Source organism: Simochromis diagramma, unplaced genomic scaffold (genome assembly GCF_900408965.1).
Source record: "Simochromis diagramma unplaced genomic scaffold, fSimDia1.1 OVJJ01000419.1, whole genome shotgun sequence".
In the NCBI taxonomy this organism is placed as follows: Eukaryota; Metazoa; Chordata; class Actinopteri; order Cichliformes; family Cichlidae; genus Simochromis; species Simochromis diagramma.
Window position 1 is genome coordinate 133,582 of NW_024387244.1, and position 22,496 is coordinate 156,077.

General features: G+C 42.4%; 2 protein-coding genes across 6 annotated transcripts in view; one reads left to right on the top strand and one right to left on the bottom strand.

Moving 5' to 3' along the window:
* usp13 (ubiquitin specific peptidase 13) overlaps positions 1–2,477 on the top strand; it is a 34,345-nt gene extending 31,868 nt beyond the window's left edge. For all 3 annotated transcript variants that reach the window (XM_040052785.1, XM_040052784.1, XM_040052783.1), the window contains one exon: positions 60–2,477. In XM_040052785.1, coding sequence (XP_039908719.1) covers positions 60–156 — 97 coding nt within the window. In that variant the 3' untranslated portion in view covers positions 157–2,477. The remainder of the gene's footprint in view (positions 1–59) is intronic.
* The window catches only part of pex5la (peroxisomal biogenesis factor 5-like a), a 106,856-nt gene continuing 86,659 nt past the window's right edge, over positions 2,300–22,496 (bottom strand). For all 3 annotated transcript variants that reach the window (XM_040052789.1, XM_040052787.1, XM_040052790.1), the window contains 6 exons: positions 20,692–20,835; positions 18,897–18,967; positions 16,128–16,346; positions 13,964–14,129; positions 10,076–10,233; positions 2,300–8,109 (listed from right to left, as the gene is read on the bottom strand). In XM_040052789.1, the coding sequence (XP_039908723.1) occupies positions 7,908–8,109; positions 10,076–10,233; positions 13,964–14,129; positions 16,128–16,346; positions 18,897–18,967; positions 20,692–20,835 (960 nt within the window). In that variant the 3' untranslated portion in view covers positions 2,300–7,907. The remainder of the gene's footprint in view (positions 8,110–10,075; positions 10,234–13,963; positions 14,130–16,127; positions 16,347–18,896; positions 18,968–20,691; positions 20,836–22,496) is intronic.

Genomic DNA, 22,496 nt, shown 5'->3' on the forward strand with positions numbered 1-22,496 from the left:
GAAAAATGACACTTTAAAAGCATTTGTGTGAATTTAATGTGCACTTCTCCCGCTTGCAGGTGGGTGATCTACAACGACCACAAAGTGTGTTTGTCAGAAAGACCTCCAAAGGACTTGGGCTACGTCTACTTTTACCATCGACTGTCGAGCAGTTAAACCGCTGCTCGCTGCGCCCGCGTCCTTTAAATAACCACAGACCCAGAAGACTGGCAGACAACTGTGACGTCTCAGTGGGAACGATGGGATAACCTCTCCGACCAGCTGCTTGCCTTATTGTGATGTCATTCTGGAGCAACCAGGAACTCTGGTCAGAAGGGAAAGCGATGTGCTTTTTGTGTATTAGTGTTATGCTTTAAATATCAGTGTTTGTGTTCAAAGAAAGAACATGTCTTTACAGTGTTGGTACAGAGGGATCTGTGCAATTTCTACGATTGTGCTCTTTACACGAAACAACGCCACATATCAAATCTCAGTCTTTCTCCTCTTCTCTGCCTTCAGTCACTGTGCCGTTTTTTCTTTTTTCCCAAAGTGGTGCATTTTATAAATGTGTACTTAAGTGCAGTGCTTCACTGCCAGCCCTGCTCTGAAACTGCAACAACAAACAAGAAGCTCCTGTGCTGCAGGGGGCTTTGCATTGAATGTTTTTCATCCTGAGAAACTGGAAAGAGGAGTGCGATGCTCCTTCCACAGTGCAATCCCAAGTGCTTCATGTAAAACATTACAAATATGAAGCGGAGCAAAATTCACTAAGAATGAAAAGGTTTTGGTTTTCCACACATGGAAGTCACCACGTGAGTTTCGGAGTGATAAATGAGCATTAACTCGATTTGTCCCGGTTATGCTCGAGGCCGACGTGTACGTTTGTCACATATAATGAAAAACCTTCAACGCCCTGATGCGCCGGCTGTCAGGATATTAGTGTCATTTCTGTCCCTGTTGCACTTTTTTGACTTTTTCCTGTACCTGCACTGTACTTACCAGTCACAAACTACCAGGGCTCATGTCTGAAGTGCGGCACTGCCAAGGAGATTATATTCATTTGATTCAATCTAATTAAGGCCAGCCTGGCTGTCCAGTCGTCCCTGTTCAGGGAGGTTGCATAGTAACGTAGGTGAACCTTTTGTGTACATAATTTTTGCTCAAAGTGCAAAATATCTGCAAACTCGACATAACTGTTACTGGGCTGCACCTGGCTCCCGCTGGTTCTTTTATCACTCTGACAGATTCGGACTGTAACCCAGAAGCTAAAACGATTGTTTCAGGCCATGTAAGTTTGAATGTTTTTGTCTAGAGGAATATGCACTAATAACCAAATCTGCTGTTGAACAGCTGTATGAGAACAGCTGTACAGTGACCGTACCTCCTCTGAATGTATACACTCGTGGTGCTCGCTGCAAACAAAACACTCAGACATGACTGTGATGCTACAGCGGGCCACTCTTTAGGGCCTGGAGCTGGTCTAGCCTCCAGCTCTCTGCTCAGTAATATTCATAACATACAGGATGGATTAAACACTGTGCTCTTGACTGTCTCCATACTTGGCTTCATATCTTTATTTTTTATTCACGTTTTATTCATCTCGGAGAGCGCGGTCTGGTCCGGTAGCATATTTGAAGGTGGAGTTCTGCTCAAATTAATCGTAATTTATCAAACGTTGAATTACAGTTAATTATTTTAGGCTCTCGTACTCAAAGGGAAGACGTGCTGTTGACAAAGAGAGTAGAAAAGAAAAGAAAAGCAGAACAGCACCACGATGGTTTCTACGGCGTTTTTCATTGACACAGACAAAAAACCACTAATGTAATTTATATACTAAATCCATATGACTCCCCTTTAACAACACTGTGCCTCGATTTCCCTGAGAAAATCTTAGCCTCTTACCAGAGAAACTGTTTGTCTATGCATTGGGGAATACTAAACATCTCTATGCAAGTCTTGTGTTTGTGCCACTCGTCGTCGCTGAGTGGGTGACAAGCTTTTGCCTAATGATGGGTAGCTGTCTCTGCTCCTCTCGTGGTCCCGGCTCGTTGCCGTCTTTGTATTTCTGTCCTCTTCTTTCAGCTTTCTCTCCAGCTCCGTCGCTTCCATTCTTCTCTACCTTGTTTAAAACGTAATGGTTCATTTTGTCATTTAAAAAAGGAAAAAAGGTTTTTTCACTGTCAGCATGTTAACTAGAGATGAACATTTAGTCGTCTGGGTTGTACCGTTGTACTCTTGTGAGCTTCATTCTCTTTTTCTCTCCATTTAACTAAATGTCAAAAAGCTTCTTGACCTGTTTCTAATCTTTCTGCCTTTTTTGTGTCAGTTCTGTAGTTTTCATTTCAGAGCTCTCCTTGAACTGATTATTTTAAGCTGACTTTTGTAATGTATCCAAATATGGCTTAGGTGTATGTGAACAGAGTCACGGCAGTCCAGTGTACTAGTGGCACTGTTTACTTACGATGTTTGGATCATTTAATAAACGACATGTTTGTTGAGACCTGGCTTCATCGTGTCGGGCAGGAGTCGGCACAATAAAGACACGGGAGTGTCGAATATATAACAACACTTTATTTTAAAAGATTACTTTCATATTGTACGTTCCAAAGGTGCTAATGCTGTCCTCGTGATTATACAGGAAGAGTAATATGCATTATAGTAGGTGTTTCAATAAACGAGTGGCTGTATACAAATTACATTATTTCTAATTTCATCCCTCAAAATATATTATTCATATACGTGTGACGCAAATAAATGAGAACAAAGTGCACGTTCTGAACCGGAGCAGTGGAGGAAGTACATATGCAACAGCAACCTCAATGAGCCCAACCAGTGAAGCCATCACAAATGCTTTATGGATTTTCTGTACCCTAAGCACCAATTCCCACATTTTAAAAGCACAAATCTTTTAGAGATAATAAAAGTGGACAAAGCCAAATAAAAAGTGTCTTATTGATACACAAAAACAAAGTTATTCCAGTGAAATGAAGAATAATGCCCCTCCTTTGGAGTCTTTTTATTCTGTTTTGACCTTTTTATTTCAGTATCATTGTTTCATTAGAACGAAGAATTATTTGTGTGTTTGGGTATTTATATGTTTTTTCAGTTAATGGAAACATGCCGGAGCCAAAGATGTGATTGCCTCATTAGGATCGTTAACTGGACAGTTCATTGGGTACACCTTGCTAGTACCCCTGCACACATTTTTAATAAATTCAATCTGTAATTAAATCTTATTTTATCCAAGAAGCTGAATGGAAAAATTTATCAGCGTGGTCATTATCAGGTAGGCTGCTGTGTTTAAATGATGCTCGTTTTTATACCAAGGGGACCAAAATGACACCACTACCAATCTGACCCACTGACACAGGCAGCCATGTTTTCATGCTTATGCCAAATTCTGACCGAGCCATCCAAATGTCAGGAGAAACCAAGGAGCATCAGACCAGACGTGTTTCGAATCTTCAGTTTTGATGGTCCGTGTGATCCATTTCCTGTTCTTAGCTGACAGCAGTGGTTACATGTTCACAGATGCTCTTCTCCATCTGCTGCTCCTGGTTTCAGACTACTCTGTGTAAACTATAGAGATCCAGAAGTCAACAGTCTCTGAAGTAGTCACGCTAGTCCTTCTGCTGAAACAACAACCACATTCAGAATCACATCTGCACTGCGTGACTGCCACACGAGCTGCATCTATGCAGCTGAACAGGTGTACCTAACACAGCAGTCAGTGAGCGATTGTATTTGGTCTGTTTTCAATCCATAAAACTGCGTAACTCTCACCTTTGAACACTTTAGGTCTCCACAATAGAAGACACGGTGAGCAAGTCTGTGTAAAAGCTGTGAATTTGAACTGTTGTATGACTGTCCACTTTTACTCTCCCTCTTTCTTAAGTGTAAACAGAACTAATGAAGTGATTCTTGCAAACATTAAAACCTTATAAAAACAGCTGTTAAAGGGTCACAGCAGGTTGTGAAAGTCCACATGAAAACCTTTCAGCACTAAAGAGTTGTGCAATAACAGCTAGACAGCTTTATAGGTTGGGGTCATTGCAGTGGTTACAAACATGTTTGTAATTTGTAGAAGTAATAAATATAGCATTTGTGCATAACTATGATTATCCAGTTCATTAGCCAGTATTCAAGCTGAAGTGTGTTTGCAGTGTGCTGTGCCTTAGACTCGTTATTTTGAGCCTCTCACACTTCCATGCAAGAAAAAGCATCTTGTGTAGAATACATACTGTTTATATACATCATGTTTTGTCAAAGTTTGCGAACTTAAAAGTGCGTTATAGCAATATTGCAAGGAAACCTCATGATATATTTACTTTTCTTGGGGTCGAAAGAGAAAGCACTTCCATGTATGTCATGCATACGAATGAAAACGTCATTAAAAAAGTAGAAATGTAAAGGATCTAACATGCAAACAGCCTCAGTTTGTTGCACAGGTGCATGCGTTAGGCTAGGTCAATTCACCTGAGAAGGTACAGTAGTAGGTTCAGCAAAATAAAGAAAACTGCATCCTATCTCAATGCACTATGGAATGATGTGGACGGCAGAAGAAGGTTGTGGCCCAGCAATGTAAGAGTTCTTTAAAAAACATGAACCTGTGGTAACCTGTAATGAAATGGAAAAGAGCGAGGGCCTGCAACCTCATAAGACAACTAGAGTTGATTTTGTAAAACACCTGGGAGCACCTGGGAGGACAGGCATGTCAGGTAAAAACGTGGAACAGCTGCTGGCCTGCAGAACCTCTCGCTGATAGGGACCTCCTACAGGGTTGGGTTAACGCTTTAGCAAAGAAAACTGGAGGGGGATCGTCGTGCACTGGACTGCCACGCTAGCTGCTCTGTGAGCCTAAAAGTGGAGCTTTGAGCGAAATGCAGCACTCACTCTGACAATGCTAACATACTGATAATATCTCCTGTGTTCAATAAGGAGAGATCAAGAACTGAACATGATTTGTTGAGACGAAGAAATGAATGTATTTGGCGATCAGACTCTGGTGACCCATCTTACCTGTCCCAGCAGGAATAGGATTTAGGACAGGACCCCCTGGAGTCTAGACGCTGGTGGTGGTGAACATGAAAATGGAGATGGGGACGAGGTGGGTTGTGCAAATGACAGTCTGAAAGGGAGAACGATGAAGAGCACAGATTTAAACCAGAGTGGAAGCTAATTGGCTCAAAGAAGGCAGGCAAGAAGGTGATTGGACGAGAGTATTACGACTGACAGGGTGTGAAAGTGTGGCAGTGATCTAAAGAACAGAACAGCGGCTGAACAAGAAAGCAGGCAAGTGAGGGATTGGAGAGCTTCCATATCGAATTTGACCACAAGCTTTATTATATTAAAACGCTGACAGCCAAATGGCTCTAAAGGTAGCTCGATGCAGGTTCATGGCGCCGTCGCAAACTTTGCAGTTATTTGGTCTAAACCCATTCTGCCGGCCGAGTGACACTTTTGTTTTTGGGAGAAGTGCTGGAAGCAAATTTCACGCCACCCCTTTCAGTCTGGGCCAAACTGGCAGACAGACCCTCGCTGGCATGTATGGAGCTACAAGCATGCTTAAATTTGACTTCCACAGTAATTTAATGCTAATCAAACAGAAATCAAACATGAACTCCTGGATGTAAACCGGATTTGTTCCAGCGAAGGATACCTTTTATCATCGTCCAGTCTCCCACCGTGAATACATTTGTGCATGCACCCCTGCTTTGGCCTCGTTGCCAAAGTCGCTGTTAGCTCCCCTCTGAGGCCGACTGTTAGAGCCATGCACATATGTGCTGTGTATCTCTGACTTCTCGTCTAGTGTTTGATCTATTTATCCTGGTTGTGTGATAAATAGAGTCTGTGCCAACATTTTTTTTAAGTATCTGGCAAGTAGAGCAGCTGATCTTTTTTCATCAGTGCCACAGACTCGAATATATTAATGCAGCTAGTGTGACAACAATGACAGAATGTATGGAGCTTGATAAAGCTCAATACATGGCGGTGAATTTGATGGATGCAACTAAGGTCAAAGACGCCATGTCCGTGCACTCTGGTTCTAAAAGCAGAAGGCTGCACTCTTTGTGTCGATCAGTCTTTCTTTTAGTCAGAGCCTCTGACCACTTTCTCCCTGGGAGAACACTTGTTTTCATTCTGGCAACTTCCCGATGAAACACTTCTTCTTGTACAGACCGTGACACCCCGGCTGTACAGTTTGGAAGATGAATGGCTCTCGCACTGGTCTCTGGTTCTGCCTGATAGTGTTCTTTCCAAACACCGAAACGACGCTTCCTTTCGGTCCGCCGAGGCAGACGGGGACCCGCAACAATTCAGAATGGCAACATAAAACATGACCTTTTGCATAGGAGCTACAATAAAAACCCTCAGACCGTGGACACGCCTGATAAACACCCGAATGTGCTGAGCTATGCAGTACAGAAGATTATCTATCATTTACTCTGTTGCACAGCGAGGTACAGGGTATTCACTTCAGAGAGTGACTTTCAAACTAGCAGCAGTGATGCAAGTGAAGCTGTCAGCTAAAAAGTATGTCTAAGGAAAAGCTTTCTTCCTGCAGCAGGAGAGTCACTGTATTTACACAATCATGTTTTCTGCAGATGCATAACCATCTCGAGTTTGAACATCAACCTGATGTGATTTGAAGTGTGTGGTGAAACGAACAGCGTTCATCATACATGTGCAGCATTCTGCCCAAGCTTACGTAAATATTCAAATCATGCATTATGACTATTAAATGCATGAGCCTTGCTGTCTTTGGAGGAGCAGCAAAGACACCAGTGACGGCGTCAGCAGATACTGACAACAGAAAACAAACTGAGTCAGGTCAGCAAAAATAAAAAAGGACTGTATAATGTGTACAGTAGTCATTAGGAACTCTGAAGCCATCCCAGAACTAGCAGAAGAAGATAAAAAGAGATATTTTTAGACTTGTTAAGAATAACGTTTTCATATGCTAAAGTTTGAAAAGACTAATGAAGGTTTTATAGATTGCTGTTGCTCAGCTTTTCTGTGTGTTTCTGCAGTCAGCTTAAAGGGAACAAAGAGGAGCTAGGAGCCAAAAAAAAGGAGAGAAAAACCGAGCGAAACAAAAATTAGTGGCTCAGAAAGCTTTCAAGTTCAAAAGACAGCAGTTATTTAAAGAAAATGAAACTAGTCTGAAAATGGCTTCGTGTGGGTTTTTTCTGTTTTCATAAAAATAGTATAAATAAATATTGTTGGTCGCATGCTTTGGAGTAAGGCTTGCACATTCCACTCGGACTGAGGAAGTTATATCTGTTTATCTGATGTGCAAAGGGAAAACTTCTAAAAGTATGTTAATTTGAAACAAGAATCCAGTTATGAAAATGCTTATTCATGCAGTATCATTATTTTCCCATTGAAAGGATGAAAATAAGCCAGGAACAGAGTCTGGAGTTCCAGGTTATACGCTGCAGTCTTTGTCATTTGCTCACTAAATCCATCCTTCAGGAGTCGGGAGTCAAACGTTTTTTCCTCTCTTTTCTTTGAAAACGGCCTGTGAGGTCTGCTCTATCAGGCTCGTACAACCGTCCGTCTCTGCCGGCTCTGTTCCGCTGGATGAGTCAGTTTTTAATTGATGTGTCCTCTAAGGCATTGCTCGTACAATCTTTGCCCGTCCTTGTGCTCTTCAGGGAAATCACAAATTACAGTGCAAATCCAACACAGAGCAGTCCCTTCAAACCCCTTGGAAGAACCTGTCCCCAGAACTGCTCCGAGGTACTTGGGTGAAAAATATAATAGCTTTGACGACTGTAGTTAATTTGGACGTGCATAAAAATACACTGTTGTCTCTGACGTCCATCAGTCCATTCTGACTGTGCACTTTGGACTTTTGGCTGTTGGGTAGAAATCAGATAGTAAGTGAAGAGGGGGCAGATGTTAGCATTACTGCCTCCTGGTCGTCAAATGTCTAAGTTGAAGGCCCGCATAAGATGATCCAAGTCGCCGATATTTGCAGCCTGGAAGAGTTCAGGCTGGTCCATCATGGATAAAGCTATCCTCAAAGCCGCCCAGATGTTTCCAGACATCACCTGGTGGGACTGCTGGCGACTCCGGCTTTTCCTCTGAAGGCTTAAGGCAGTCAGGAAGTTGCTGGCCGCCTCTCTGGGGAAGAAGTGATAAAAGCAAGTCATTGCATCACAAAATTCCATCAGCTGGTCTCCTCAGTTCTGAGACACGTACACACTGTTGTTAAAAGAAGAGGCGATACTACACAGTGGTAAAGATGACCCTGAGAAATGTTGCTGCCATCAAACAGGAAGAAACCTTGGACAGATCCAGGCTCAACGTCAAGGCATTTCTTGCGTTTTAGTGGTAAGGTTTAGAAAACTTACTCATTTGAACTAGAGTAAATTTACATGAAGTCCTGTTGTTTCTATGACTATTTCTATGCTTTTATTTTGTTAGTGGCTATGCTATTTATTTACTTCGGCCACTGACGGCTGTGTAGTGTTGGTCAAGTTACTTGAAAAAAGTAATCAGTAACTAATTACTGATTACTTCCCCCAAAAGTAATCCCATTACTTAACTGATTACTTATTTTCAAAAGTAACTAAGTACTCAGTTACTTAGTTACTTTTTAAAAACACGATTTACAACCTGAAGAGGTGATAAAGTGATAGATCTTTCAGCCCAATTCTACTTTTTCTGCATAATCCATCATACAAAATGTAATCAAATGGAAAAGTCTCTTTTTAAAACTTGTTTTATTAGTTTTAATCTTTTAACTTTATGCATCAAGCAAAAATTAAATTATCTGCAACATTCTCTGACTGGAAGAAATTAGTTTAACATTTAAACCTATTTTCTGCACATTCCAGCACATAAAAAAAAAAAAAAAAAAAAAAAAAATATATATATATATATATATATATATATATATATATATATATATATATATATTTTTTTTTTTGTGTTTACACTCAGTGTTTCAAATAGATGCAAGTAAAACACAGCAGAAAATAAATAAAGTCAAAGACTCAGCGGTCCTGTTGCTCTATTTTCACCTGTAAAGCAGGCGGAGGTTTGCCCTGGTGCAGGTGTGCCGCAGCGGTCAGTTGAAGGAGTTTCTCTGTGAGTTTCCCATTACGTCGTAGCTACTCGGTGCTTGCTCGGAAGTTTAGGGGTTTTTTTTCGCTGTAAAAAGAAGTTTTCTTCCCACGCACAGCGGACACTAATGTTTTTGTCACTTTTTATGGAATCAAACTCAAAGTAAGGTCAGTACTTCCACGCTTTAAACGCTGCACGCTCATGCTCTCTGCCGCACTCGATATATGATCCATTGTTGATCTGCACACAGCTGTTGTCACGAACGTCGCACTCGCTTACGTCACTGTCATGAGACATTCTCGCAAAAAAATCACGGTTTCAGTAACGCAGTAACGCAGCATTTCATACGGGAAAGTAACTGTAATCTAATTACCGTTTTTGCAATAGTAATAGTAATAGTAATTTGCAATAGTAATCCCGTACTTTACTCGTCATGTAACGCGTTACTGCCCATCTCTGAGTGTAACTGGCTGAGTTTGGATATGTCTTGATGTCTGCTCGTGTCAGATTTCTGGTCGTGTGCTGCTGCTTGTATTTCTACGCTGATAGTAGCTTCAATCTGAATATTTTCTGTTTGTGCATAAGCATTTGCCTTTTGGGTGTTGTCTGGCAGGTACATATTAAAACTCATATGAATGCATATGATTGGTATCATGAGCTGAATTGATATGTGCAGACAGTATTCCACTCACCACACGAGATAAATGATTCATAAGAAGAGATCTTGTGCACCAAGTCACACATTTTGCAATTTAGATTCGAGCTGCAATAATAAATCTATCAACAGGAAATTAATCAGCCACATTTTCATTTTTAAGCCAATATCGTCTGCAGCCTTCTCAGTGTGAAGATGTCATGCTTTTATTTGGCATTTATGAAAATTCACATATTAACTGTGTGCATTGTCTTACTTCAACTGCTGCCCTTTCTGACCTACACTTTGGCTGCTATACTTATTAATTCTACTCCACTGCATTACGCAAAAAGAATAGAAATGCTATCCCACTCACAGATCACTCACCTGTGTGCCCCCAGGTTAATACAGCTGATGCCCAGGTTGTAGCGGGACCGGATAAACCCCGGCTGCAGCTCCAGGGCTCTTGTGTAAGCCTCCACCGCCTCCTCGCTTCGATCTCCATTCGCCAGCGTGGCCCCGAGGCGGTTCCACAACAAGTAGTCCTGCACAAGAGCGCGAGTCGTCGGTTGATTGAGGAATAGGAAATGTCAGGTAGTGAAGGTTTGGTACAGCTCAGTGTGGTGTGTGCTGTCAGATGCTACCAGCCTAAATAACCCACATACTCAAGACTTGCATTCAGTCATTTAGTGCAATTTAAAACTCATCAGCGACATCGCTTCAATTATTATTTAATTATTCAAGGCTTAAACGCTGTCCACCTTTGAAGGACCTGAAAAATCAGCTAGCAGTGTCTTTAATACAATAGAAGGACTAATTAGGACTTGGATAATCTGGGCTGCTGCGCATCACATGGCCTTCCATCTGCAGTGACAGCGTGACAAAGCAGTATTTCTTTAGAGACCTAAATAACAAGGGGCTGTTTTGGAGCATTGTAACATCTCCCCTGGTTAAAAGTAACTCAAGAAGGGTAATTTAAGGATAGCTGAGTTATATCACAAAGGATGTCCTTGCTGCTGTTTCCCACCTGCAGGTAGACAGGCACATACAGAGGTCATGGTCTGTTACAGGGATCCTTCATCTCTGGCTAAGCCCAGCACTGGGGTATAATTATCTCCCTTTGTGTTCAGAGCTATTTTTCCAGCAGGGGACCTGATATTACCAAGTCAAATGCGGGAGGCTGGATTTAACAGTGAGTAATATTCATGCCGGCCTGGGACAGTGCTGGGAGGATGGAGCTCATTTGCATACAGAGAAATGGTAGAAAAGTTCTTGGTTGTATTTGCGTGCGTGTCCTTTTATCTGTCGCATGCCTGTGTGTTCTAGTGGAGTGAATATGCATGCATCTGAGATTATTTTTAGCTCTCTGCGTAATTATGTGTGTTTTTGTGTATGTGTGTGCGGATTGCGTCTTGCTCAACCGTTGTGCTGGATCACAAGCGAGAGCATATGTGTGCCAGTCAGGAGTTCACCAGGCCAGATTTGGCAGCGCGACAGTTCGCATATTGCTGTGACAGTTTGCTGTGCCTCACTGCATCTGTTTGCACAAGCTCTCCCTTGATATCGTGGCTCATCCTCGCTATGCTTTGGGGCTTCGTGTCTGCTGCGTGTGTTTGGAAGTCTGGCTCTTACAGTATGTACAGTATTAGAAAGCACAGCACACGCTCACAGGAAACATTCCTGAAGGGTTCACATCAGCACGATAATAACACACACACAACCAACACACACAGCTGCTGCAGATTTATCTGCGTTCCACCACATCCCAGAGATGCTGGACTGGGATCTGGTGACTGTGGTGGCCGTACAGAGACTTCAGTGTCATGTTCAAGAAACCAGTTTGATCTGATCCATGGGACGTAGTGTGCTATTCTGCTGTCAGCAGAGGGATGGACACGTTCAGCGACAATACTCAAGTCGGCTGTGGTGTTTAAATACTGACCAGTCGGTACTAAGAGGCCCAAAGTACGCTAGATCAGCGGTCTCCAACCCCCGGGCCACGGACCGCTCGTTTGGTACTGGGCTGCTAGGCTTGAGGTTTCAGTTTTCAGTTCCCTGGGTCTTTCCCGTGTTGAAGTTGTGCGTCTTATTTTGAAAGAAACGTTTACGCGTTACCATAGTAACAGAGAGGGGGATGTTACTCTCACTGTTGTTCAGGGGGACGCTGCTAATAAAGTTACACAATTACACAGTGAATTCGCTTTTATTATTATATTTACAAAGCGCCACAGTTTTTGTCTCGGTTGTATCATTTTATTTTGTTGTATTTATCCGCCACACCTTAAAGGCTGGCCCGTGAAAATATGGTCCGACATTAAACTGGTCCGTGGCGCACAAAAGAGACCGCTTCTCCAGATACTGTACCCAGCACCACTCTAACACCAACAGCCTGAACTATTGATACGAAGCCGGATGAAGCGATTGTTGCTGCAGAATATGAGACTCATTGAATCAAGCAACATTTTTCCAGTCTTGTATTATCCATGTAAACTGTAGCCTCAGTTTCCTGTTTTAAGCAGGCGGGGCAGACAGTGTGGTCTTCTGCTGCTGCACTGTGCACTCAGAGATGCTCTTTTTATACACTGCCTGTAATAACTGGTTATTTTTTTGGCATTTGCCTTTATTTGATTACAATAATGGAACTAGACAGGAAAGCAGAGAAAGACGGGGGAAGACATGCATGAAAGGGCCATACGATCGCCTGCTCACCCACTGAGGTAACTGGTGCCATATTTGAGTTACTGTTGGCTTCCTATCAGCTGGAAGCTATTTTTGTCTGACCGCTGACACCAAGGAAGGATTTTCACCAAGTTTCTCTTTTTTGAATCATTCTTTCTAAACCTGAGAGATGATTGTGTGTGAAAGCAGATCAGCAGTTTCTGAAACACTAAGACCACTAAGTCTGTCTGGTTCAAAAACCATGCCTCATTCAGAGTCACTTAAATCACTTGCCTTCCTCATTCCCGTGCTCTCAGCAGGTCATCTTCACTGTACCTTCAACTACAACAAGTTGCTGCCATGTGATTGGCTGATTAGATTTTTGCATAGCGAGCAGGTGAACGGGTGTACCTAATAAAGTGGTTGGTGAGCATGTATCTTGACGTAATTCGTCCTTTGCAAAGCTGAGAGTATATTTGTTTCATCTTGTTTATCTCTGTGAACGTTTTTCTTCTGCAGAGGACAGCTCACGTACGCCCATATTTCACGTCACGTTAAGGTTTCCTTGAAAACTGTAGCCCGAAGGAGTGACAGGCAAAATATTTTATATAAATTTAATGCTCTGTGGTTTTAAGTGATGGGAGACCAATGTAAGTGCCCTCCTCTGAAGACAAATACTGTGAAGTGAAATCATATGTTAATTCGTTTATACACTACACTGCTTTCTTTAGCATGAACAAAGAAGTTAAAGAGGTAGAAAAAAAGTTGCACTAGGATCTGAAACCCCAGGTTTGCCATTTTGACTGTGACCATTTCACAATTTCTGAAGCTAAGAGTGAAGAGACGTGGATAGTAGACTGGACCTGATGAGTGATACGTATCATTTTGAAACATAAACATCTTTGAGGTGTAACTCCTACTTACTGATCCATCAGCACGACTCAGAAGGGCTGAATCTGGATGCTTTGCTCATTAAACAGGCCTACATAAGAACTGTGAAAGTATCACGACGTTCAGTCCAAAGACAAATGACCACGGCACATTCAGAAGCTACAAATGACCCATCAGGACAATGATAATGATGTGATGTCACTGTCCTCGGTAACGCTCCTGCACAGCCCACACAGACAACCTCCTCGTCTCGTCACAAACCTGCTCCTGTTCACTCTAAAATGTCTCATCTATGAGGACGGCACGCCTAATCCTGCACTCTTAGCTACAAGAGCAAACACACGAGTCTTCATCCACTCCCAGGAGCCTCTGAGGAACAAAAGTAGAGTACTTTCTGATGATGATGTCGCCACGACAACAGAAAACCCACTGTTGTGTTGTAACATGGATGTAATATGTGAGCAACCGATCCACTGTTGTATGAAAGCCGTTGACATTGGTGCATTAATGCAGTGCCAGCTGTTCATGTGTTATGAGCCGTGTTTGGATTATCACTTATTTCCCTTCTCTCTTTTAAAAACTATACTTGATAAGTAGAGCCTAACTAACAAAGCTGCTAAGTTGTTGACTGGTATATGGTAAAGTGTCAGCCTAAAATCATCTTTTTGGAGAACCATGCATATTAAACCGTGCCCTTGTGTGTAGGGTGTAGGGCTGTGTGTCTACCTCGGGCCGCACTGACAAAGCTGTGTTGAAGGCCTCCACGGCTTTGTTAAACTCTCCGCTGAGGTTGTAAAGCACCCCGAGGCCCGTCTGCAAATCTGGGTCGATGCTGTCAGAGTTCTGCTGAACTGCTTCCAGGTAGAGCTCCTTGACCTCTGGTAGCAGGGAGCTGTGGACACACACACACACACACACACACACAAAATTGAGATAAGGATTAGTGTGACTTAAGGCTGCTGAGTAAGCACGCGTAAGACTGCAGGGCCATGATGTGCACTGGACTTTGATTCACAGTGTAACATGATGAGAGGCAGCCTGGGGAATGACGGGGGCGGTACAGAGAGGAAAACTGGAAACCAGGCCGTCGTATGGAAAGAATGAATTTCTGTTTGTAAACAGTTCGTAAACATGTTCACTGATGTTTGTAAACATGAGTGAAGCTGTGGTCTAATATTTAGCAGTGCATGTATCTGAAAACTGTGATGCGAGCCTTAGCAGAGCGATAAAAGGAAGGGATAGAGCAGCAAAAAATTAAAGGGATGTTATTCCGTGGACTAGAGGGGAGACCGCAGTAATTGGGCTGTAACTGTGTCTCTTCACACTGACTAGACGATTAATGATTTGATAAAACGCTACTTTACCTTGGGAGTGGAATTAGGTCTTTCAGATCAGATATACCAAACAACCTCAATTATATGGCTTAAAATATTGCAGACAGCACGCACTTAACAAAGTAATTTAACAAGGTCCACACATGTACTGTAACCCTCCGTCTACCATCTCACCAGTATTACTGCCACTACCAGTGTCACCAGTACTACATTTCACAAGTACATATACGAGAGTATTGACAAATCCTGGAATCGTAATTTTACCAGTTTTAACAACAGAAGTCAAATCCAATAAAACACATCTGAAACTTTCTGTTTCTGTCTATCCAAAGCCGCCAGGCTGCAACTCCGACTGTCTAGGAGCTCAGCGATAGTCTGGTCCAGATCTGGGAGGAGCTCCTCCAGGACGCCATCAGTTACCTCATCAGGAGCACGCCCCTTTGTTGTCAGCTACTCTTGGGGCCCACACTGAGCACCATTCTGAGTTGTTGCAATTCAATTTTGACAAATGGATTTTGGGCTGGCCTTCATGGGTTGTTTCACTTTGACGTGTCTTTGACTTCAGGCCTCTGTATGTTGATCATTTTTATTTATGGCATCCTTTCATTACCCAGTCCATGTCAGTATAGATATCTAGCATGATTGTTTGTTTCCTATTGACAGTTTCAGTGTCTTCCTTTTATTTTTTTGGCTGTGCATATATTTTATATTAGAGACACGAATAATCCCAATAATAAAGATAAGCCAGCCAAATGAATGAAGCTGTCTGCTATAATGTTGCTACGGAGTGTAAGCACACGTCAAACTGCCCGTCTGCTACAGCATCGTCAGCTGTGGCAACAATTGCTATTAGGAAAGAAGGAACCAGGAATCTGTGGAAGAAGGATTTTGTCATATTTGCTAGAATTAAAAATATTCCCAGCACGTGATATTTATTGTTGAATTAAAAAAACACACAAATTCAGTATGTTATAATGTTATAAATAGAAGGAAAAACTGATGTGTGGCTAATGTTAACTGCTAGTACCAACACCCTCCTTTCCTTGCAAGCTAACGTCCACATGCCTGTCCTGAATGTATGTGTTGTGGTTAGCATTGCAGGTGTGAATGCTTGTCTGTCTCTCTCTGTTAGCCCTTTAAACACACACCAACCTGTCCGGGTTGTAGCTTATAATAGCTGAGATAACCCTTCTCCTTGTGACTCTGAATTAGAGAGGTGGAAGAAAACAGACAGATGGCAAAATAATAGCCAATTATTGTTAAATAATCAGTGTATTAGTGTACAAAACAAACACCCAGGACCAGATTTTAAAGTGAAATGTCTTAAACTTGGTTTAGTAATTGTTAACAGCTACAAGTTTAAGAAACCTGCACAGCTACATGTTGCTTTCCACTTCATCAACAACACCTTTGACTTGCTGCAGCCTCTGATATGTGTACAAAGCCAACATACGAGACATCAGTCCATCTTTAATTAAGTGGCAAACAAGAGACTGTAGGTTTTCTTATGCTGTAGTGATCCTTTTAATTATGTCTAAACAGTTCAAATACTCTACCTTTCATGTCTGCCCAGGTTGGGAGCATGAGACATCCTGCGCTGGGAGTTTGGAGATCCCGTTAGATGAGTCTTGCCTTTGACAAGATGCTTGTACTTGGGATTGTGTCTCAGCCAGCGGAGGAGGGCCTCACAGGCATCATGGCGCATACCAGTGTTGGTCAGGCTCACTGCCAGAGCCAAGAGGGCTATAAGGTTGTTTGGGTGGAGCTCCAAACACCTGGATGGAGACACGATTCGTTCACGGGAGAAGAGAAATCAAGTAAGGTGTTCACTTCAAAGAGAAATCTGGATTTGACAAGCATTAATTGGGACAGGCCAAAGCAGAGGAACATCAGGCCAAGGCTAATGATTTCTGGGCCAGAGCGAACGAGCAGCACTTCTCCTGCTCCGTCTCTGCTGCAGAGTCGTGTTTGCATGCTACCCACAGCTGATGATTTGAATTAGCTTTGCATTTAGGCAAAACGGCATGGGTGGTTGTTCCAGAGACGGAAAGTATGTTTGTAGTGATTGCTGAAGTTATATCACCGGTTATATCACGTGGACGCTTGCCACTGTGCTGGCACTTCATAATTGAAAAGGGAAGAAGAACAGAACAGCGTTGGATGAACGACTTGGATTAGTCGAAAGACTAAAGGGGAGGCCAAAACGAGATTTAGCTTTCAACAAGATAATTTTCAAGCCAGATTTGCTACAGTTGATGTGCCAGCTTCCTTAAAACCATCCTAATCTCGCACAAACCAAATTATTTCAGTCCTGCTGCAAATGACGTAAACCCTGGTTCAGGACACTGACGTTCACTGCATATAAAGTTAGGCCCATAAATACTCACACAGTGGCCACAAGTGTTGCATTGTTTGCCTCCGTACACCGTCACAGTGGATTTTAATCGAACAATTAAGGTGTGATCAAAGTGCAGACTTGACTTCAAGGCGTTTAACAAAAGTACGAAACTGTTTAGGAATTATAGACATTTTTATACTTAGTCCCCCATTTTTATAGGCTTAAAAATAATTAGACAGTCAGACACAATTTTCGGATTTTGACGGCCTGTACCTCGACAACTGTTCATGGACATCACCAAATGCTGTGTTTCCGCCCTTGAGATGATCTGCCAGGCCTTCAGCCTCCTACTGTTGTTACTTTTTGGGATCTCTCTGTATCCAGTTTTCTCTTCAGTAACTAAAGAGCACGATCTGTTGGTTGAAAGCCGGTGACTGAGTCGGCCATCTTTGCCTTGCTATGTGCAGTATGCTTCTTATTATTGGTGTGCACTGTGAAATCCTTTCTGATCAGTTTAGCACCATTTAGCAGAGGGTATAGCCTTGTACACTTCACAGTGCATCCTGTTACCTCTATCAGCAGTCACACCATTAATAAACAGTTGTGACCCATACATGCCCGTGCCATAGCACAGCCTCCACTGTGTTTGACGGACGATGTGGTTTGCTTCATTTCTCTGGTTTGGCGTACTTTTCTCTTTGCATCATTTGCATCAACAATTCTGCTCTGCTCTACTTTAGCTGTGCTCTTCCAGGCCCTCTGTGATTTTCTTAGAGTATGGCATGAACTGGCCTTTCTAGGTTTATTTTGTTTTCCAGCCTAATGATGAACTTTACATATAATGTCTCATCTTTTTGGCAGTTTCCAGCAAACAGCTACTAAACAGAAGGTAAACAATTGGAATCAGAACTTTCATCTGCTTAATTTGTCATTGAATAACAAGGGAACGGGTCTCACCTCGTCAAAAACCCACCTTTCAGTCACCTGTCTGAAAATGGACTTTGCATAAACAGTTAATGTGATACGGTTTTCGAGTCATAGCTTAAAGTCTGCCGTTCGATCACATCTTAATTGCTTTATTTCAAATAGCAGTACTGTAGGTGTAGCCTTTGTATCAAAGAAGACATTTTCTGAATTAAAGCATAAACATGGCAAAACAAAGTTAAGCATATGACATTATTCAACAAACAGATAAAAAAGAGAATACAGCAGTGTTGTGAATCTGAAACGATGCCACTGTAACCACAAGCTAAAAACATTTAATCTCACTTCATACAAAAAAGAGCCTTCGCAGATGGAGCCATTGCATAACACAGACATTCAAACCACAGAAGGAGCGTGTAGGACTCTGCTGGACCGCAGGAATCTCAGGCCAACTAAGATATTCTGCATGACAGCGGACGCCGTTTGTAATCCACGTCTAACAGCGATCACATTTTCCTAGTCTTATTTCATTCTTCTGAAAAATGGACCATATCTGAAGGAAGAACACTTTCTGCTGAATCTCTTGTGTTTTCTGTTGTCAGCACTCACATTCCCAGAAAGGTGTCATTTCCGGCTTCACCAGTGTGAGTGAAAGTGGGCCACCTCCCATTGAGGCTTCTGCTCATAAACGTGCTCTGTGCTATCACCATCCATGTGGGGTGTCTCTGTTTTAAGAATAAAACTCCCAGAGCCTGCTCTTCCCATCTCCATTTAAGGATAACTGAACAAAACTGTGATGGTGTTCTTCTTATAATACTGTTTTAACATCGGCATATAGTTATGACTTGGTTTTGTTCTAGCTGAACCTACTGCTGTTAAACAGTTCAGTGAAACCTCGCAGGCAAATTTCACGTGCTGGGCTTCATCTTTTCACATGATATTTCCACAGTGTCCCACTTGTGCAAGCATATGGTGTTCCCGAGCAGCAACAGCTGACTGACTCCAATGTCTGCGAGCGTTTTTTGATTTTAAATGGGAACTGAATGCAGTTGTTTGTCATTACCTCTGGAGGGAGACAATCGCTGCCTGCTCGTTCTCATTTTCAGCCTGGGTGGTCCCCAGGACTTGCCAGGCCTGCATCAAAACAATACAAACAGGTAAAGAACAAAGAGTAAAAAGCACACGGTGGAAACAGTGTACAGCCTATGCTCCCACGGCTGTTGTCTGGCTACTGTGAGTTAAGACATCCACAGCTCAGCTAATTTTAAGGAAGTACAACTGGGGTATATGCAGTGATGATTAAGACTGACAGTGTTTTATTTGGACTATTGTCCTCAGACACCATCAGATATTATGTAGTAAAACTGAAAAAGAGCATACTTTAATAATAAATATAGTTTCTTTTGTGTATAACCGCGATGGGACCTATCCAGGTATGCATTTACTGCATTGTTTGGCATCGTGTTTGGCATCGCTGTCATGCTGAAACATGAAGCCCCTGCCAATCAGATGCTTTATAGATGACATACAGTGGATCAAAATGTGAAGGTAACTGCATCCACGATTGTGCCTCCACCGTGTTTAAAAGTTGGCTGTAGACACTCAGGGCTGCTCCTCCATACATACTGTCAACACTTTGAACCAAATATTTCACATTTGGATTCATCTCTCCAGAAGTCCTCTTGCCCCTCATTTTCTGCCCATTTCCTGTGTAACTTGGCACACCCCAATCTCCCCCATTCTCTCGAGGCTGTGCTGGTAGACACAGATAACCTCCTTGCAATGGTACGTACTGATGAGCCTTCCTGGAGGAGTTACTACCAACCTCTGTAGGGTCCAGGTATTGCCTCATGCTACCAGTAGTAACACTGACCCTAGCCAAATGCAAAACTAGTGAAAACAAGAAGGAAAAAAAGCATTCCTGTTTTGGGGGTTGTCTCATCGTTGCCCAAAGCAGCTGATTATCATCCCCTTCTGCTGCTCAGCTGAGCAGATCATTATCCCACAGCTTTAAATGACTTGCTGTCCTCTTTAATTTGAATATATTTATGTGTTAGAGGGACGACACTGACTTGAATTAGGGCCTTCATCAACACAAGAGGCCAGACAATGATATAACGAACCTGAAATCCAATCCAGATTATGAGATTAGTCCCACTGTATGATGTGTGTGTAAGGGCACATTTAATAACCTGTTCTAATCTCTCTACATGCTTTTTTTGTTCAGCTCTTTGAAACCAGGCGCCAAATGATTTCTGAATGATTCAGAGGTCTTCGCAGTCGGCCAATAAGCCGCTACGTGCCCTACAAGGAAATTTGGAATCGTATTAGTTCCATATACCGTGGGATAATCCTCTCCTCGGAATAACTGGCACATTTCTGTATATTCCGATTTCGAAGTACTTTGAATGAAGGCTTTGCTCTTTCAGCTCGCAAAGAGGTCACTCCATTGAAATGGGAGGAATACAAAAAGGAGAATGAGCTATTGTTCATCTCACTGGGCAAATGGAAATTCTCATCAAGTGCAAGTCGAGTATTTTTTTGCTACAGTAAACAACTATTTTTAAAAGGGAAAAAATCCCCTGACCTCTACAGGCAATCAGCATTGCTGCCTACCAAATCAGCTGGTCAGTGAGGCGTTCTTCCTCTGTAGCAGGGGAGGATTTAGCCGTAGCCTTGCAATGAAAGCCTCAGTGATCCAGTCCAGTTAGCCGGCGTAAGGCTGCAGTTTTTATTGGCCATTTGTACTCTAAAAGTGTACAAATGTCTGTAAATATGAATAGCTCTGCTGCTGACTTGACTGGGTAAACAGTGTGTGTGTTGACAGCTCTGTGCACATGTATATTAGCAGAATTCACCTCTGAATCGTGAGGGTCCTGTAGGACAGCTGCTTCAAGCAAAAGCACAGCGTTTGGCAAGTCTCCCTCTCGGGATTTCTTCAGTCCCTCTTCGAATGCATTAGGCAAGTCCTTATAAGGATTATCTGTGTGGAAGTAGTAACCCTATCAGCAAGAAGAAAAGATAGAAACAAGCACAGTGGCAACGTCAGTTTCACTCTTCTATTATTCCAATGCAAACCAAGTGTCCTGTGCAATTGTATATTTAAGCAAAACTGCAGGAGCAGGAATTGATCTTTTCTCCTTCACATCAAACCTGGACTGAGCTCCCCAGGGTTTGTCTGCTCTCTTTAAATGTTAAACTTTGCATTTTCAAACTGTGATTACCCTGGTGTGTTGCGTGCTTTTGAGCACGATGACTTTGAAACAGATTTTTCCTTAAGAACGAGCGCTACGCTGGGATCAATACAGAAAGCCCACAAGTCTGATCTCACATGATTTCCTGGCATAAGAAGGTCAGCTGGTGGGTGATGCTCAGACATGTGCTCATGTCCTCTGAAACTCGGGAAAACGTCATTGTGATGCGGTAAACATGCAGGTCAGTGTGCAGGCGTTGTTACATCGCATCACAACATATTACCAAGTAGTGTTGATCAGTCTGGCGTGAAACAGAAAGACAAATACAACTAAATTATTACTTTTTTTGTATGTTTCTTCTTCAGAATGGCATATTTTTAGACTCTTAGACTTTAATTATCTGTGCTGCTTTCAATAAAATAAGCAGCTTTAGCTTTACTCGCTGTTTCACTCTTGGGTTTTCATATTGTCACTCTTCTCATGCATAATAGGGAATCGGTCAAACAGACCTAGAGACCACCTCATCCCTTTGTGGCGCAGCATTCACCCGGCAGCTGACTCTAGGTGAAAAAAAATCCATATTCCCCAACAACCTGGCTAATGGTTGTTGGCTATGTTGCTGGAAACTTCTATTTAAATTCTTTGGTCACTAGCAGGTTGCCACGGTCGCCTGGAGCTTACATGGAAGAGGCCACTTGTCTGCATAGACTCCCTAATTGGCCTCCTAGCTAGTGAAACTTGAAAGTTTGACAGGTTCACAATCACTTAGCCAGTAGTTAGCCAGTGCTTGCAGACAATTAGGTATCTTCCACACAAACTGGAGGTGACCGCTGTTATCAGCTAATGCTAACCGACAGTATAGTAACTGGTAGTGATGGCATCACTGGCTGGTCTTTAAGAATCAGTTTCACAGCGACGGCAAGCGACCTCCAGTAACTACTGGCAACTACTAGAGGAATACTCATCTTTGCATGGATACCAGTGCTTACCAGGTATGTGTGACTGAGACCAAAGGCTTCACGTTCAACACGGAGTCGTTTAACACTAGTTTAGACGTCATTCCTCATTTTTAAAACCCATTCACATATATAAAAGTTCTGGATCCACCAAGCTCGGTGCATTACAGTAACCTTAAAGTCTCTGATAGTTGACCGTTAACCTCAAGGTGACAAGCCTCCATTAATCACGCCTGTTTCTAAAATCCCTCCGTTGCTCACTCATTCATCACTTTGAGACTTCAAGGCCACTTACTAATCATAAATCTTCCCTCATGCGCATTGTGAGAATATTAGCACAGGTTCATTTTATGGCTGCATAAATTCTGACAGTCACACATGGATAAATACAGAATTGGACACTAAATCAAAGTGGAAGACAATAAACAGCTCAGATATTTTAAATGTTGATCCACAAAGGCTGATAAAACTATATTTGGTTTCAGGTTTTTATAGATGTCAGATGTAAACATA